Below are 16,196 nucleotides of genomic sequence, written 5' to 3'. Positions count from 1 at the left end.
CGATAGTGTTCATCGGCGGAGAGGCGCTACCAGCCCATCGTGCCCTTCCGAGGAAAATACCCGGATGAATATTACTCGCCCTTGAAAATTTTTCTGTAATAAATATTTGATTCATAAACATTTAGTGGGTCTTTGTTTTCTTTTTCAAATTTTACATTTGGCTTTCACGCCTTTGATCTAAAATAGTTTTTGAACTGCTGCGCGGAAGTAATTTTGATGGTGAACAATAAAGACAATAGAGTTTTTAAGCAATTCCGAAACTGCCGAGAAGTGGAAAAATATCTACATTGCTGACGAAGAAAGACTTCAATAAAACACATATGTGCAATCTACAACGGTTGTCCCATGCCACGCTTCTAAAAGAAAAACATGTTAGAACCTACCAAAAGAATTGCTGGTTTTCTGTGTCACCAGGAGCCATAATCAGGGACGGAGACCGTAAGCGCGCGCCATTTCAAGTATTGGGGCTGTCCCCATGATATGGGACAATAATTCTATTTTTAGAACAAATTGCGCCATCACCTGCGGCACACGCGCGTGCATGCTGCGAGGATTTTTGCGGATGTCGCGCGGGGGAAATGGCGTCCGAAATTCCCGAAATGTTTCATGTTTTTGCCCCACAACTCAACGCGTTTACGTCTGTTGGAGTTTTGCTTAAGTATTTTCGTCGTAAGCTGCTCCAGTCTGAGTGAAGTAAGACAGTGTCCAATTTAGGTATGTTCCGCTGTAAGCTTATATATATCGCTGACCAAGTTGTGTTCCGACTGATACTTCTTTTACATGAGCTGTACATTACTCCACTTTAAATTTCACATATGTTGAAGATTAACAGCTTTTCCATTACACAGCAAAAAACTAGCTGGATATATTTAGATATAGCAGAGCTTCAGGACTTCATAGTTTCATAGCTCCTCTTGCCACACGCTTGTCAGTCTATCGCGACCGAAAAGTAAAACAAAATAATTGCTACTTTGAGTTCCGCTTGAATTGTAAGCTACGCTTGATGTTTCATCGAGGCTTAATAACTTTACGTCCGTAGATACTGCTCAGTTTTATTCGTGTAAAAATCCAGTAAATTCTCTGTTGTCGATGAATGAGAGCGCCCGCCGATGCGTGTTTTGTACAGTCAGTAAACATGACAAATTGTACTTCCGCCGCACTTTCGTGTGAAAGCGTACATCGAACTCAAACAATAGCTCTATAGTTTTTAAATATGTTTAAGATTGATAAATGTTTGAGAACATATTAAAAGCTAAGCTGAAAATATGTGAATAAAGCAGAAACAATCAGCAAAGTTACGATGACGCTTTCTTTAATCAACTTGGAATAACGATTTCGATTTTATCGAGTTATAAAAACTACTTGTCTATTTTCATTTTCGTAGTGTAAAACTTCACTATGCTTATGTTGAAGAAACACACATGATGTTAGTAGCCTTTTTTGCATTCGTGAAATTTGTTGCAGCATCTCAACACAAAAGATAACGAAAGAAATCTTTGTCAAGATTTGTTGACAATTGAAAACACCGACTCGGACTTGGAAGTGCACGAGCTGCACGATGCAAATGAGCTAATTGTACGCGTCAGACTTTCCTTTCAAAAACCTTTGCAAACTCACCAAACAAGCAGAGACAATAAGAAACCATCAAAACAGGTTTTGGTTATGATTAAACATTGTCTGAGAAACTCACAAATTAACTCGATACCAGAGTAGAGAGTTTTCTTGCTATATTCTTAAGCATACTCGTGAGCTTACAACTAGCGTGAGCAGATCTTATTATTCTTTCCCAGCGCGAGATTGAAGTCTTGTTTTCGACCTTGAAAAACCCACCTTTTCCGTTAGCTCAGAGCATTAAACTACATATAAGCGCCCTGGTTCGTATTCCCTGCCTTATTCCCTGCCATCGCTGTGAAAAATACGCAAGAGAATCTCCAACTCTCACCATTTGATCACGCAACGTGACAACATCCACGCGAGAGCCCCTGACATGTGCGTGAATCCGCGCGGATATATGACGTCAGGATGGCGCAATTTGTTCTAAAAATAGAAAAATTGTCCCATATCATAGGTGCGCGCGAATCCCGAGACTTACGGTCTCCGTCCCCAATTATGGCTCCTGGTGTCACGCAATTAAAATTAGATCAAAATAAAAATCAAAACCGGTCAATAGATAAAGTCTAGAATCTGGGAAATGAAAGAAGGTAAATATGCAAAGACTCTCGCCAAAATTCTGGACACAGCAATTTTTTTATGCGAGATATGCGGAGAAATTTTTTACCCAAATTTATAGAGATTTGTATGGAGACGCCATGCTGGTGCCCATCCGTATGGGTACCAACATGGCGGCCGGAAACCAACAGAAACATCTGCCACTGAGTTTTGCCACAAAAGCGTGAATTTATCCCTCGAGGAACTCTAAAACATTAAAATAGTACTTTTTCTAAGACATGAACTGTTCAGATAGCCAAGTTCCCCGCGGAAATAAGTCACTTTTAATCATCATGACAGCTCTCTTGGCCATCATGTAAATGCCACGTCACGCAGAAGCTTAGAAATTCAAGCGTAGTGTATCACAAAACCAAGAACCCTTTCGGAGCGTACATTTGTACGAACATTAGTTTTCAGCTGCTCTTATACATCATTTAAGTAAAATTTCAGGAAGATCAATAGTTTTGGTGACGTCATGTGAAAACTAGCTATTATTCTCAAGTATTCTCCACTCGAAAGACAATGGCATGTATGGCGTCTTTGAAAGCTCCGATCAATTTCGAGAAAACATTCCAGACGATCCGAAGTGCCGATCACTGGCCGACTGCGGCTAATCGGTATCAATCGCTGTCCCGATTATCGTCAACACGGGAAATCACGGCCAATCAGTGTCCAGAATCTGTTAGGGCTCACGTATTTGTATTAATGAGCTACTTATTCAAGGCGTTGCCTTGTGCAATATAGCTGGTCTAGACAAACCTGTAATATATTCCAGTATCAGTTCAGTTTCGTTTCCGCTTTTCATCCATAGCTCCGCTTTACAAGCTTTGACTTCTCTCGCCAGAGAACGGTAAGTAAACCTTGTATTCTCAGTATTCTGTTACTGCAAGTCTCGTAATTTGAGGTTATCATATGATATCATACTAAAATGTGCCTGTTTGAGTCAGTTTGAAAATGCTGATAGGCTTCGCGTGTTACGGCACGCACGACGTACTTGACTGGGTGGAAACTGTTAGGCTTTAGTACCAAACTTAATTAACAAATGAAACCCTGCATGAATAGGAAATCATTGCAATAATTCTGCTGCCAAAATAAGAAAACTATGTACCTATTCATCAGTTAGAACTTCTCAAACGTTTGCGCAGGTTTTCTGATAGTTGTTTCTGTAGTTGCTTTGTGTCACTGATTTCACTTTAATGACTAGTCCGTAATCTGAATGAGTCAGCGCAAAGTAAAAACACTCGCATCCTTGCTAAATGTGGGCATTAGTTATCGCGAGCCAGTAAGCTTGGCGGTAGATTGTACTGTGCTTAAATTAGCTTCGCTCACGGACGCATTAGCCGATCGAGTTCTTCGAACTGATCATGATTTCCGGGTAGAACAATATTTCATTGTAAACATCGCATATGTTATTTAGAGCTCTTCTTGTGTTCTCTCGACATCGATCTTGCGTGGGTTTTTCGCGCGCGTAAACCCCAAGAAAGTGCACTCTATTATTTAAATACAAAGTAATCACTAAAAACGTTTGTCAGAGAAAGACATTAATTGTACTTTCGTGATCAAGTTGCTTATTCTCAACAAACTCATGAATAAAAGCGCAAGCTCAAGTCCACAAACAAAATCGGAGGAGCGTAACGACGAAAACGCGTAGTCCTACAAATGTTTTAAAAAGGCTATCGGTTAACGGAAGAAAATGCATTCGTTTCAAAAGTACCTTGACGGGAAAATGCAGGAAGTTGTAGCTGGAATCAGTCATCACAAGAGTAAAAGGCTGTAGAGAACAAACTTCATACCTTGGCGAAGTGATTTGACGAATGGAGTAAAGGTCAACCCTATATCTATGCTCAATCTAACACTGGTACTGAAAAACTAACCTATAAGCTAACTATATAAGTTTATATATTTCAATGTACTTCTGCAATGCAGAATGCGGTCTAAAATTCTGTTTTTTTCTTTTTCTTTTCCGGGTTTATTTTTAGGTAAAGGGTTAGTAATAGAGTTATACTTTTACTTTATAATTCGTCAAATTCCTCAAAATTGTCAACAAAATTTCGTCAAATCTGCTATTTTCGTTACTGCATCAGTGCATTTCTGGACATATCTCCATTTGTTAAACAAATTGAATGCTTTTTAGCAGGAGTTTAAATCCGTAGCTCGCTGTGCACATCAATCGGCGGTTGACTGTGAGTTCTTCAAGTAAAACACAAAATCATAGCGCCTATCTTGTTTGTGAAGTTACCCTTAGATAAATAAATAAACGAATAAATAAGTAAATAAGTAAGTAAATAAATAAACACTTAAACAAATAATTAAGACGAATTCCGATTGGAAATCGAGCAATTTTAGTTTTTAATGAACAAGAACCTAATGACAGAATAACTGTAAGTATATTACAGTCTATTTTGTATTTTCTAAAAGCTTAGATATAAATAGTTGCCTGAAACAACACAATAACAAATTTCCCATCGACATCCGAGAAATTAAATCTCAAAGTTCAGAGAAATTGTGCAAACACAGGAAAAATTTCATCATCAGTCTAATTTCACCATTACTTTCAAGTGTTTCATATGAACTTCAAACTTGTTTTCGACATTTGGTGTGTTAAAAATGATTTATTTTGAGAAGATATTTAAAACTGTCGCACAGAAGTTTGCGATACAATGTAAATAATCTTGATACAAAGTTTTTGTTCTCTTGTTACTCGAACCTCTGGTGGATTCCTTCTTGTCTATCACAAGTGTATTTTCTTCCCTTTTTAACGTCAGGTAAAACGTGGTTTAGATTATCTAGTACAGATATCTGTTGGGATTTCAAGAAATGGCAAGCAGTGAGAAAGCTTCCCCAGGTATGGTAAAAAATAGGCCAGCCGCTTATTCAAAGCTTTACCACCAGACAGTAGGTGGTCAAAGTACAAAATTATACATGCATCTTGCTTTAAGGTGGCTGGGAAGAGTTTCCGGAACTTTTCCAACAGCATTACTTTGATCGATCAATGCCACCACTCTTTATCAAGTGATGCTACGATATTGGTATCACACAAACCCCAGCCATTGGTGAACCAATGACAGTAATCTTTTTGGTATAATAGGTTACCATAGGAACGATACAGCCTGTTGTACACACCCTCAAAATTAGCTTTAAGTGCTTATAACTCAAAAACGAGCTCGGTGACCACCCACGTTTAATTTTCGAAAATTTAAGGTGGCTCTGAACCCTTCAACAAGGATTTTTTGAAACTTTGCAAAAAGTTGCATCTTATCATGCTTACCACAATTCGTATACTTAACCAAAAATTTATCCTTCATAATGCATTTTTACAGGTGCATTAGACCCTCCTCCCTACACAGAGCAACCATCTCCCCAGCCTCAACCTGGTTACTCAGGTCAGCCGCAACCTGGCTATCAACCCCAACCGGGTTATCAGCCTCAGCCAGGTTACCCAGCTCAGCCTGGCCAGCAGCCTCAGCCTGGTTACCCAGCTCATCCTGGTCACCAGCCCCAACCTGGTTATCCAGCTCAGCCTGGTTACTCAGCCCAGCCTGGTTACCCAGCTCAGCCTGGTTACCCACCTGCAGGTTACCCACCACCACAGCCTGTCCAACAAGTTCAACAAGTCCAACAAAGCACAACTGTGGTCAATATGGGCATGCCTGTAGGTTCTTTTCTTTTGATGCAAGTGATAACTTCGTTCAGTTTCTTGATATGCACACTTAGCTGTTCTCCAATGTACAATGTCAGAAGCATAAAATCGGCAGCATCCCCCCAAAAAACGGAAACATGACTAGAAACAATGAGCGGGTAGAAAAATTAACTGAATAAAATGCGACTTGGTTTGGCTATATTGAGGACGAAAAAGAGCGCCTAGCCAAGAATCCTTTTCCAGAAGACAAGCCATCGGGGACAGTAAACACCCACATATAAGAACAAGTGGATTAAGAACATCAGGCTGAAAGTTGGCCAATAAAGCTCCATATATGTAAGAACCAGTTCAGCCTGATAAATACAACATGTTCTTATATAACCAAAAGAGGACCCCAGAATACGAAAGCGTTCATATCAAAGCACTATATAATTACATTAGTAATGGTATTTATTTACTTTTTATTTGAATAAAATAAAACATTGTATGTTAATTTAACCTCTGTAATGTATAGTGAATGGTATTTTAAAGCCATGTTAAGAACATTTTAAGAACATTTTCAGGCTGATTTCTCACCAAGTACCTGATAAATAAGAACTTGATCAGCCTGAACCTCGAAATCATAGGTTCTCATATGTTGGTGTTTACTGTATTTGCTGTCATTTATTAGTGGTAAATCTAAATACCTCTTACTAACCGAGTTCGAGGGCCGTACTGTAAGTCACAGACCGAGTATTTTCCCCATCGATTTTTGGCCCAAGCGCGAAGCTCGCGGGACATAAATGGAAGGGGAAAAGCTAGGATCCGTGACTTACAGTACGGTCCGAGAAAACGAGGTTAGTAACATATTTATTATATCTCTACTGTGTTTCTGCTGGGTTCGGGAACGATTTCTATTTACGCGGAACGGCTTCAAATTTCTGACGGGCCTCCAATGGAAAACGAGTCAATTTGAAATCGTTGTTAGGCGACTCTTTTGTCGTTAGCGAGTTTTAATACAAAATTTTGGAAGTAAAAGATAGTTTTAAATTTTTTACTTGCTACAAAAGTTAAGAACACTTGGCGATAAATCATGGAACATTTTGGCAACAAAAGAGCTTTAAATTTTGACGGGCCGTACAGGAGAATACGGCCCGCTAAATTGACCAATCACAATGCGCAAACTAACTGGGAGATATAATAATTTCTGTTATTCTATCCTAGGCCACCCAAACTATCATCTTGCCGGCGAATCCTCGGCCTCCAAGTTATATTGGCTTATCAATATGTACGTGCCTGTTCTGTGTTTGGCCTATTGGATTAGCCGCCATTGTGTTCTCTTGTATGGTAAGAGGAAAATATACACCTTGACCATGACCTAGTCTAAACCGATAAGAAAGAGGCTACGCCCTGTAAAGTCAGAAGTGACAGCCAGACTTCACGCAGCCGTTAAAGGGCCGAAGTGTTACCAGAGTGTGAGGTTAATCACTGAATACGAAATAAACAACTGACTCTCTGTTTCTGTTCAAAAAGATAAGGCAACGAAACGGAGAACTATTACACTTCCAACAAAATCATTAGATTTATCTGGGCAATGATGAAATGAACTTTTGCATTTCATAGTTTTTTTGCCATTCTTGCTTGCTAGCTTGGCTCTTTTTGCGTAGTTTTTGTGGTGCAATGTCATTATAACGGTCATCGCTGAAAACATTTGTTATTCTGACTTGAAAACAAAGTTTGCCCCTGTAATTGTGGTAAAACAATTATTTCTGTTTTCCTGTCTCTAACAGGTGGACAGCTCGTATGATGCAGGAGATTATGATGGCGCCGTGAGAAACTCAACCATCGCCAGGTGGTTGAATCTTGCTTCTGTCCTCTGCGGGATTATCCTGGTCATCATTCTGATTAGTACAAGCGTTAGCGGTTAACTCAGAGCTTGCTTAACTTGTTAGTATAGTTGTTTGGCCAGGTCTGATATTGGTAAATGTATACGAGAACTAAGCGAAGTAAGTTTAATTTGGTTCATATGACTGCAGACTGGATTAGTCACGAAATCTCGTAACAAATTAATCATAACACAATTTGAAAATAAAAAACAACCATAACCAAACTGTAAACTTTTTAGTTAATAAAAGTTCAGCAGCTGATCATGAGTTTGTTCTCGAGTTCCATGAAAAAAGAACCTATTTCACTGCCCTCCAAAAAAGGAACTCTAAGGTGGTACTTTTAACTGTTCAATAAATGCTCAAATAAGGCCTGCTGATATAACCAATTAAATTCAAGAATTTGTTATAATTGTGAATGGACTGGGTAGTCGGACTTCGAAGGCTTCCATCGCAAAGAAAAAAATGTGTATAACAAGTAGCCATTTCAAAACCTTAACCACTTCTAACACGTTCGCTGATTGGTGTGCGTATTCTTACTGCGCAAGCAGTTTACACGCCAAGCCATAACGAGTGGCCCTTGCTACAACTTTGCGTGGATTAAACAGCCTTGGGCCTTCGGTTACCCTCATTTTTCTTACGATAAATCACTTTCTCCACCGTTTCTCCACGTATTTCGAAAACTAAAGTTTAAAACTTTTGTCCCACACCCCATTGAATTCCACTCTTTTGAGCTCTTTTTGACTGGTCAAAACGTATTGGGGGATGGGCCGGAGCACAGAGGGCCTAGGGGTGGGTCATCAGTTATTGAGCCCTTGGTAAGGGGTGGGTTGTTCAATTTTTAGCTACCCATGGGGGATGCGTCATCCTGTTTTGTAACAGGAATTGGTACACATTTGACACAATCGACAAAAGTTCTAAGCGATGAAAATGTTTGGAGTCATGGTTGAAAAACTACTCGTGGATTGGTGGAGATGACAATTTCATGTATCAAAATCTGTACCAAAGCTAAGAACTCTATGAACGGAATGAGCAAGGAGTCCCAGGGCAGAAATTTTCAAAATCACTGCGGTATTTCGACATGCTGATCTCCAAGAACACCAAAGGCCAACTTGTGTCTACATACTGTTTGTCCTCAAGGGTACCAGACACATGTTCATGGATCTGGGACTCAAACTCTTCGGCCTGGGACTCGTAGTTTACTGGCTGTGTGAGTCCCAGGACTCACTACAGGCTTTCAAGATGGATCACTGTTCCACGCATAGCGAGGTGTGAAAGAGTTTACAGTCAAGGTTTTTTAGTGTCTATGGACATGATCAAAGTTGGAAGAGCAGAGAAAGACAATAGTGTTTTTCAATGATTTTGTATTATTGTTAGGAAATAAATCTAAACCGTTAATAATCAGCCACAATTTCATACACAAAATGTGATTTTGTTGGATTATGCAATCAAAAATGTCATGTTTGTATAGGGAGTGGATGATGTAACTTTCAACCTTCATTTAGGGGTGGGTCTCTCAGTTCTGTGCCAAATGGAAGGGGTGGGTCATTTGTTTTCTAACCACCATATTTTCAAATGCTCCCCCCTCCGCAATCCTTTACTTTTTGACCATTCTCTTACTTCGTTTAGGGGTCCGGACGAGTGTAAATGCCCCATTCAAAGGGTAAGTTATATGAAATGGATAATGACATTGGGAATTAATAACGTTACGCCCCACTTACAAAAAAATATGACAAAGATAAATGAGTTTCCTCCGTTGACACAATATTCTCTAACTAAACTTTGGGGATAATGCTTAGATACATGCGTCAATTTAACGAAACCAGTGGAGTTTTGCTTACGCCGTAATGAAATGTAACACTGCTGAGTAACATTTAAAGTTATAGCTATGTTCCCAAAACTCTCTCGCTTCAATGAACAAGTTGACGCACAATGACTTTATTTAAATTCAGAAATGACGCATTTTGTTTGAATCAAAGTCGAGCAATTTGCATCTTACAGTATGTTATTACCCGTTCAACCATGGTACAGTAAATACTTCACATTATTTCACAGGAATTTATACTGTTTGGCGCCTACGTTTCATAAAGCAAAAGAAAGCATTGAACTGGTGCTCTCCAGAAAGCTGTGCACACGTACCGTGGAAAGATACGTTTAGTTTAGGCTACAATAAGCTTCAAACCATTATAAATGCGCTTCATGTAAACGCCAACCGAGTCACAGATTGAGTCGCAAAGTGACGTACGCATTTCACAACCTTGGTGGCCAGGTAAGTCACGAATATCGTTTTTAGGCCGTTGTACATTATTTTATCCCGAGTTTGCAACATTTCTTGGCAACTTACATTTCATCTTCTATTACGCCGGTACCCTTTTCGAAAATGATAAATATCAACTAATTTGTTTGGCATTAAGAGACTTGAAAATCACTGATGATACTTAAGATGATTTCCGCAGAACATTCGAGCAATAATGGCAAAAATTAAGTTACCAAAAAAACCTTATGGCATGGTAATATTTTGAATACAGTTATGAAGATCTTATCGAGACTTAAGCTCTCAAGCTGACCCCGCGAGAGAAAATTGAACTTGAAGTTATCCATATTTCAATAAAAACAGGCGTTTCGCGTTAGTTAAAAACACAATAACACACGTTTTAAGCATTCTTACGAGGTTTGACATTAACTTTCTCGAGAATGCTTGAGAATGTAATCGCGGGGTCACTTAGAGAAATGAAATAAAGTGAGTTGTTTTAGATAGTATCCTCACAGTTACTGTGCTGTGAGTAGATTTTGAGTAAATAATTTTTGGACGTATTGCTCGAACTTTAAGCGAAATCCGTCTTAATTGTTGAGCTTTTACTGTATTATCAAAGCAATTGCTCATTTAAGTTCCCACCCTCACGAAGGGATCAGTAAACGTTTACAAAATTAACGTGGTTACAAAGACTAATATTTAATGTAAAAGGATAGGAGGACCTTCTTTAGTATCGACCATCTCCCTCTAATTAACGATCGCCTAAGCTAGTGACGTTTTGTGAGACACAGATCGTTGACGGCGATTTCACTCAAGCTTTATCTTCAAACGTTTTCATTTTTGTCACTGAGAGCCAAAGCACCGATTTGACGAATTATTTTACGTGACTCGCCAGTTTTGCGGCAAGGATCAGCAGGTTGTGTTATGCAGATCTTATTTTTTTCGTTTTAGAAGAGCGCTTCGGAACGAGTTTTTTAACATAAGAATTAACAATGTGTAAGGTCAGTGAAGACTGAATGTTTCCTTAGACACAACAAACAATAGCTGTTCTTCAAAACTTGGCGTGAGGACGTCTTGTTAATTCTCAGTCTACTGCCATGGAAACCGTTTATACCTGTGAATGATGGAAACTACACATGATATTGAAGTGCTCGTCAAAATGTCACTGGAAATATTGCAACAGGAAATCGTCATTTTCTCCGCTTAAAACTATACGAATATTATTAAGATGCCAGTCGTAATAACCTGAAGTCGTGACGACCTGAGCTTTGAAAATAAGATAAAAGCCGACTTGCATATGATCGATTGGAAAACCAGTCAGCGCATTTTAAACAGCCAATTGGGTGTGCATTACAGAGCTCAGCATGAGTATAAACAAACTATTCAGAGAATTTTAAACTTCATATTTTTACGACTCTAGTTAGATAAATACCACTAAACATAGTAAATAGAAAGCGTGAAAAAAGGTAGCATTGTTACAACAGTTTAAAATAACCTTGGAATAAAAGATGGTCTCTTAATACTTCCGTTTCCGTCTCCATAGGAACCATTTGAATAACCAGGAACTTTTTTCGATCTCCTCTAGGAGAAACCTTTCTGGTCAATGAAAGCATTGATCAAGTATTACCTTTTCTTTTTATCGATTTTATCGATGGTGATTGCTATACTGTTAGGATAATAAATTTAAGTTCGCAATTTACAAGCTAACAGAGCACCTTTAAGCAGGTCACCAGACGGCCAGACGAGCTCTTGCGTAACAAGAATTCTCCCAATTAATGTTTGAGGTCATCATGAAGTTTATGCCTATGCCGTAACATTGAGATGGAAGGAACTCGAGATTTTGATGGTAAGTTCTGACGAGGTCTGTTCTTCCGGGTTGCTGTATATTAATGACACTTTTTAAGTAACTGCCGTTATTTTTTAATCCCTTACTTATTTAAATCCTTCCCGGGCCCAAAATCACAGTAGAAGAGACACCAATAACTACTCGAAACTTAGCGCTTCATAATTAGTGACGGAGCGGCCTGTTACCATAACGATTTGTCAAACCTTCAACGCCATTTTGTTTTCTGATAATTGTAGTTCATGTGATTGTCCCTCAATGTACATGAACCGCAAGTTTATATTGAGTCATCTGACCCTTGCTAGATCGCTTCTGACACGTCGGTCAAAATATCATGGACCTTAAGAGCTTTTTCAACGAAAAATAAGAAAATATAGAGCAGAATGTGAGAAGGCGAAAATACTGTGAAGGAAAATTCACCCCCCCCCCCCCAAAAAAAAAAAAAAAAAATTCGAATTTACTCATCACCAGCCAGTTTCTTACCTTTGTGTGGTTTCTGCCTTTGTTGTCTACACGCGAGTGCATTAGATAACGACTTGCATTTATTGATGTTAAAAGAATGTTTAAAGTGGTCAATGAGCTCAGCTACACCTAGCTAACACCTTCACCTGCGACCTTCGGATTTCAAGTCAGGCTCCCTAACCACTCGGTCACGCAGTCACGCTCCCTCTGACTCTCATCTTTCATTTTCCTGCCACAGACGCGCCAACATCAAACACACAGGCTACGAATTGGCAAGATGTCTCTCAGATCAGAAGTATGATGTCCAACATGTACCCTACAACTCAGCAGCCTGGCAGTACGAGTATAACACAGCCGAACGTAATACACAGCAACACTTAACTGCATAGTAGATTTCCGATAAGCTTAGAGTGCAGTCATCTCTGAGCTGGCGATCACTAAAGTTAATATTCATTCGTGTGTACACGTTTTCTTAGTCTCCTCCCAAAACGTGCGTTTTGACACTCAGCTCAACCCTTTCCTCTATATGCGCCTATTCTAAACACAAATCGTGACGTTTGCGATAGCGAGCCCTGGCACCCCTGCATGTCCTGCATACTGGCACATTTTCAGTGTCAAAAAGGTTGTGGAGAGCGTTCCATCGAATGATCTAAACCATCAGGCTCTTGTCCAAATGCAATGTTAAAAACCTTCGCCAATATTAAAAGCACATGAAAAGTGAATTAACAGAACAAGGTTCAGATAGTTGAAATTTTGCTGTCTCTCTTTTGCGGCCCTTTGTCAGTCAGGGTTAGGGTTTGATTATTTTACCCAAATTCCTACTCATGGGACAACGTGTGCAGTCAATGGTAGCTGAAGATGAACCTTCCCTACTTTGAAGTCCAACCTGCTTCACCCTGGGACACGTCCAACCAGCGACGTCTTGAGCAACCCACAATATACATGTGCTTTGAGAGGAGTCCTTTCAAAGATTACAACTCATAGAAAAACCTTTAGAAACGCTTATAAAGAAAATCTTTAGGTAGTAATAAGCAATTTTGTTTCAAATAAATTGTTCTTGCTTTGCTTTGCAACTGTTTCTTAGCTGAGAGCAGCACTCAACCAAGACATGCCTCCTAACCACATACTGTTGGCTATACTAAGCACTTTATTCTGCGCATGTCCGTGTGGGGTGATGTCGCTGTGCTATGCTGTGCAGGTATGATATCTTAGCGAGTACATATACCGAGAGGCGAACGGAACATTGCTGTTTTGAAACGTGATCGTGAGAACTACTTTGAACTGCGCCACTGCGCAAAGTAAATGATCAAAAAGCAAAAAGAGAAGGACTGCGCCCACACCCTGTTTTCTTTCTATAAGAATATTGTGTTTCCGGCCCAGACGGAACATTAGTATTTTTCAGCCGACATTAGGCTGAAAATAGTCTTGTGAATATTCTTAGATTACTGATGGCGTATGTCAGTTTCGTTTTATTGACTTTGATGGTGTTAAAGTAATTTTGGAGCCAGATTGCAGGCAACAAAGCCTCATCTTACACACATAACATCTTGCAGTAATGCTATAAGTTCCGAACATACGGTTGATGCTGTTTTTGTTCTGTTTTGGCTAGCTTGCCGTTTAAAGAAAGGAAGAATTTTCAGCCTCGGGTTTATTCGCAAAATACTCTAAAAATCTTCCCTAGTTTTCATAATTTTAATTTCATTTTCATTGGTTGTTTTCATTTTGCCAACTGGAGTCTTCTTTCTATTAGGTAAAAGATGATTTCTTACGAGGAAATACAGCTGGAGCTCACTATAACTCGCGACAGGCATGGAGATGGGGCATTGTTTCTGTAGCAGCGGGTTGTTTGGCAATAACAGTAGCGCTGATATATTACATGGTCTTGCTATCTCTTCGATTGTAAAGAGGCCATTATCAGTAACGGTTACCACGCGACGCATGGAGAGTCAAAACCTTGAATTGCCTAGCAAATTTTCCAGATGTTTGATTAAACAAGGGTTTCTCTTCGCATACACATTTCGTCTGGCTCCTTGCTGGTCGAGGAAAAAAGAATCAATACAGACGGCGTGGCTAAGTACAGCAATTTGCCCTTATAAATTTAACAAGCGCCACATTCTCATCCAATGAGAAATAAAACCAAAACTCGCTCCTTCGTGTTTTCCCGCGATTTTTGCCGATCCCCACCCCCTCCCTTTTCGCAGTTTTGCAATATTCATAACATTTAAAAATAGAAAACATGTACCGTGTTTCTATCGAGTTTTAGTATAAATCTACTAGCGTTCTATCACGAATGTCGTTCTCTGATTGGCTACGCTACTCACTATCTATTCTGTGATAGATAGTGAGTAGCTTCGCAGTGTGCCCTTGTTAACAAAATGGCGGTCGCTTCTTGGCGTTTTCGAAGTGTCTGTGAAGAGGATTTAGATAAAGTTTTGAACGACTGGTAGATTTATACTAAAACAATTAGATTATTTGCTCACGATTTCTATGTGTGATAGAAATCTCGAACTCATAATCTGATTGTCTAATAGAAACACGAGTGGAAGTTTGAGAGAACGAGAAATGCTGTAAGAAAACGTGCCGAAAGAAGAGTGTTTCTACAGCATTTCCGAGTTCTCCCAAATTTCCACGAGTGTTTCTATTAAAAAATTAGATTGAGCTGGAGATCTCTATCGCGTGATAGTTGACGAGGGCGCAGGCCGAGTCAACTATCACGCATAGAAATCGAGAGCGAATAATCTAATTGTCTTAGTATGAATCCACTAGTCGTTCAAAACTTTATCTAAATTCTCTTCACAGACACCTCGAAAACACCAAGAAGCGGTCATTTTGTTAACAAGCGCACACTGCTACGCTACTTACTATCTACAACAAAATAGTGAGTAGCGTAGCCAATCAGAGAACGGCATTCATGTTAGAACGCTGGTAAATTTATGCTAAGACTCGATAGAAATACGAAGAAACATGTTTTCTATTAAGGAAATTCCGCGACAGAAAAAAGAAAGCAACTTACTTTGATCATCAAAATGTAAATTCTCTTTGCCCGCGCCATCATTACGTCAACAGCTCGTGCTAGATCTGTGTTTCTATCGCGTTTTCGTAGAATTCTACTAGTATACTGATGCAAATGCTGTAATCTGATTGGCTGAGTCATTGCACGCTCAGCCATTATTATATGGTTTGTGTTTGTAGCCGATATAACGAGTGCTCTGATTGGCCAATTGTAAGGCATTATTCTCCCGTAATGCCCACGGGCCTGTTATTAGTGTGCAGTGGCTTGGTGTGGTCGACAAAATTTCAACGTTTTCTCGTTTTTCCGAAGTTTTGAAAGAACATTTAAAAACAAATAGATAATTAAATTCCTGAGAAGACTAAAATAAGGACATTCACGGTTTCTTGAATTAAAAATTTCAAATTTTTTGAAAGAAACTGAGAAGCGCGTACACAACTGCCGAAATGTTAAATTGACAATTCAGTCCGCGCGAATTTTCTAAAGCGTGAAGTTAAATACTAACACCAGAAATAATTGGAATCATTATTTGAAGCAAGTTTCAGTTAGCATTCTACTAAAACAATTTATCACTTAATCTCGAACTCATACGCGTATTTTCTTTGAGCTACTTTCTAAAATAATTTATTACCAAGTGGGACGGGACTTGGAAAATTTTTAATGTGTTTCCTTTTTCGATGGAATTACCTTAATGCGAGAAAAGACAGGCAAAAACTTTTAAGAAGTACATACTTTTAAGTATTGTGAAAACAGGCTGACAAATGTCTGAAGTATAGTTAGTCAAGGTTGAAATTTATTACATACTCATAATGTGTAATATCTCTAATTTTTAATAAAGTTTATACAGTGATTATAAACAAAAGGCCCCTCTGTTTTCCTTCGATTTTTTATTGGTGCACCTCTACCCATTACAGCGA

The 16,196-nt window shown here is 39.1% G+C and overlaps 2 protein-coding genes across 2 annotated transcripts; both read left to right on the top strand.

Moving 5' to 3' along the window:
* The first annotated feature begins 2,968 nt into the window (after window positions 1-2,968).
* Window positions 2,969-9,614, top strand: LOC145479589 (uncharacterized). Its single transcript, XM_081457990.1, has 5 exons — window positions 2,969-3,058; window positions 4,974-5,053; window positions 5,529-5,860; window positions 7,052-7,174; window positions 7,618-9,614. Exons 2-5 carry the CDS (start codon window positions 5,026-5,028, stop codon window positions 7,753-7,755), a joined length of 621 nt encoding a protein of 206 aa, XP_081314116.1. The 5' UTR covers window positions 2,969-3,058; window positions 4,974-5,025; the 3' UTR covers window positions 7,756-9,614.
* Window positions 9,615-9,737: 123 nt separating this feature from the next.
* LOC145479588 (proline-rich transmembrane protein 1-like) lies at window positions 9,738-14,188 on the top strand. The gene is made up of 5 exons (XM_081457989.1): window positions 9,738-9,979; window positions 11,690-11,810; window positions 12,508-12,629; window positions 13,354-13,467; window positions 14,020-14,188. The coding sequence occupies exons 2-5, from the start codon at window positions 11,786-11,788 to the stop codon at window positions 14,170-14,172; spliced, it is 414 nt and encodes a 137-aa protein (XP_081314115.1). The 5' UTR covers window positions 9,738-9,979; window positions 11,690-11,785; the 3' UTR covers window positions 14,173-14,188.
* The last annotated feature ends 2,008 nt before the right edge of the window (window positions 14,189-16,196 follow it).

Source organism: Orbicella franksi, chromosome 2 (assembly GCF_964199315.1).
Source record: "Orbicella franksi chromosome 2, jaOrbFran1.1, whole genome shotgun sequence".
Lineage (NCBI taxonomy): Eukaryota > Metazoa > Cnidaria > Anthozoa > Scleractinia > Merulinidae > Orbicella > Orbicella franksi.
The sequence above is the reverse complement of the archived record's forward strand: the minus strand, read 5'-3'. Positions and strand labels throughout refer to the sequence as shown.

Coding starts and splice junctions, on each gene's coding strand:
- LOC145479589 (XM_081457990.1), top strand. CDS start 5,026: ATGGCAAGCAGTGAGAAAGCTTCCCCAG. Junction 5,861..7,051: donor TGGTCAATATGGGCATGCCT/GTAGGTTCTTTT, acceptor ATTCTATCCTAG/GCCACCCAAACTATCATCTT. Junction 7,175..7,617: donor CCATTGTGTTCTCTTGTATG/GTAAGAGGAAAA, acceptor TGTCTCTAACAG/GTGGACAGCTCGTATGATGC.
- LOC145479588 (XM_081457989.1), top strand. CDS start 11,786: ATGGAAGGAACTCGAGATTTTGATG. Junction 11,811..12,507: donor AGGAACTCGAGATTTTGATG/GTAAGTTCTGAC, acceptor TTCCTGCCACAG/ACGCGCCAACATCAAACACA. Junction 13,468..14,019: donor CGCTGTGCTATGCTGTGCAG/GTATGATATCTT, acceptor TCTTTCTATTAG/GTAAAAGATGATTTCTTACG.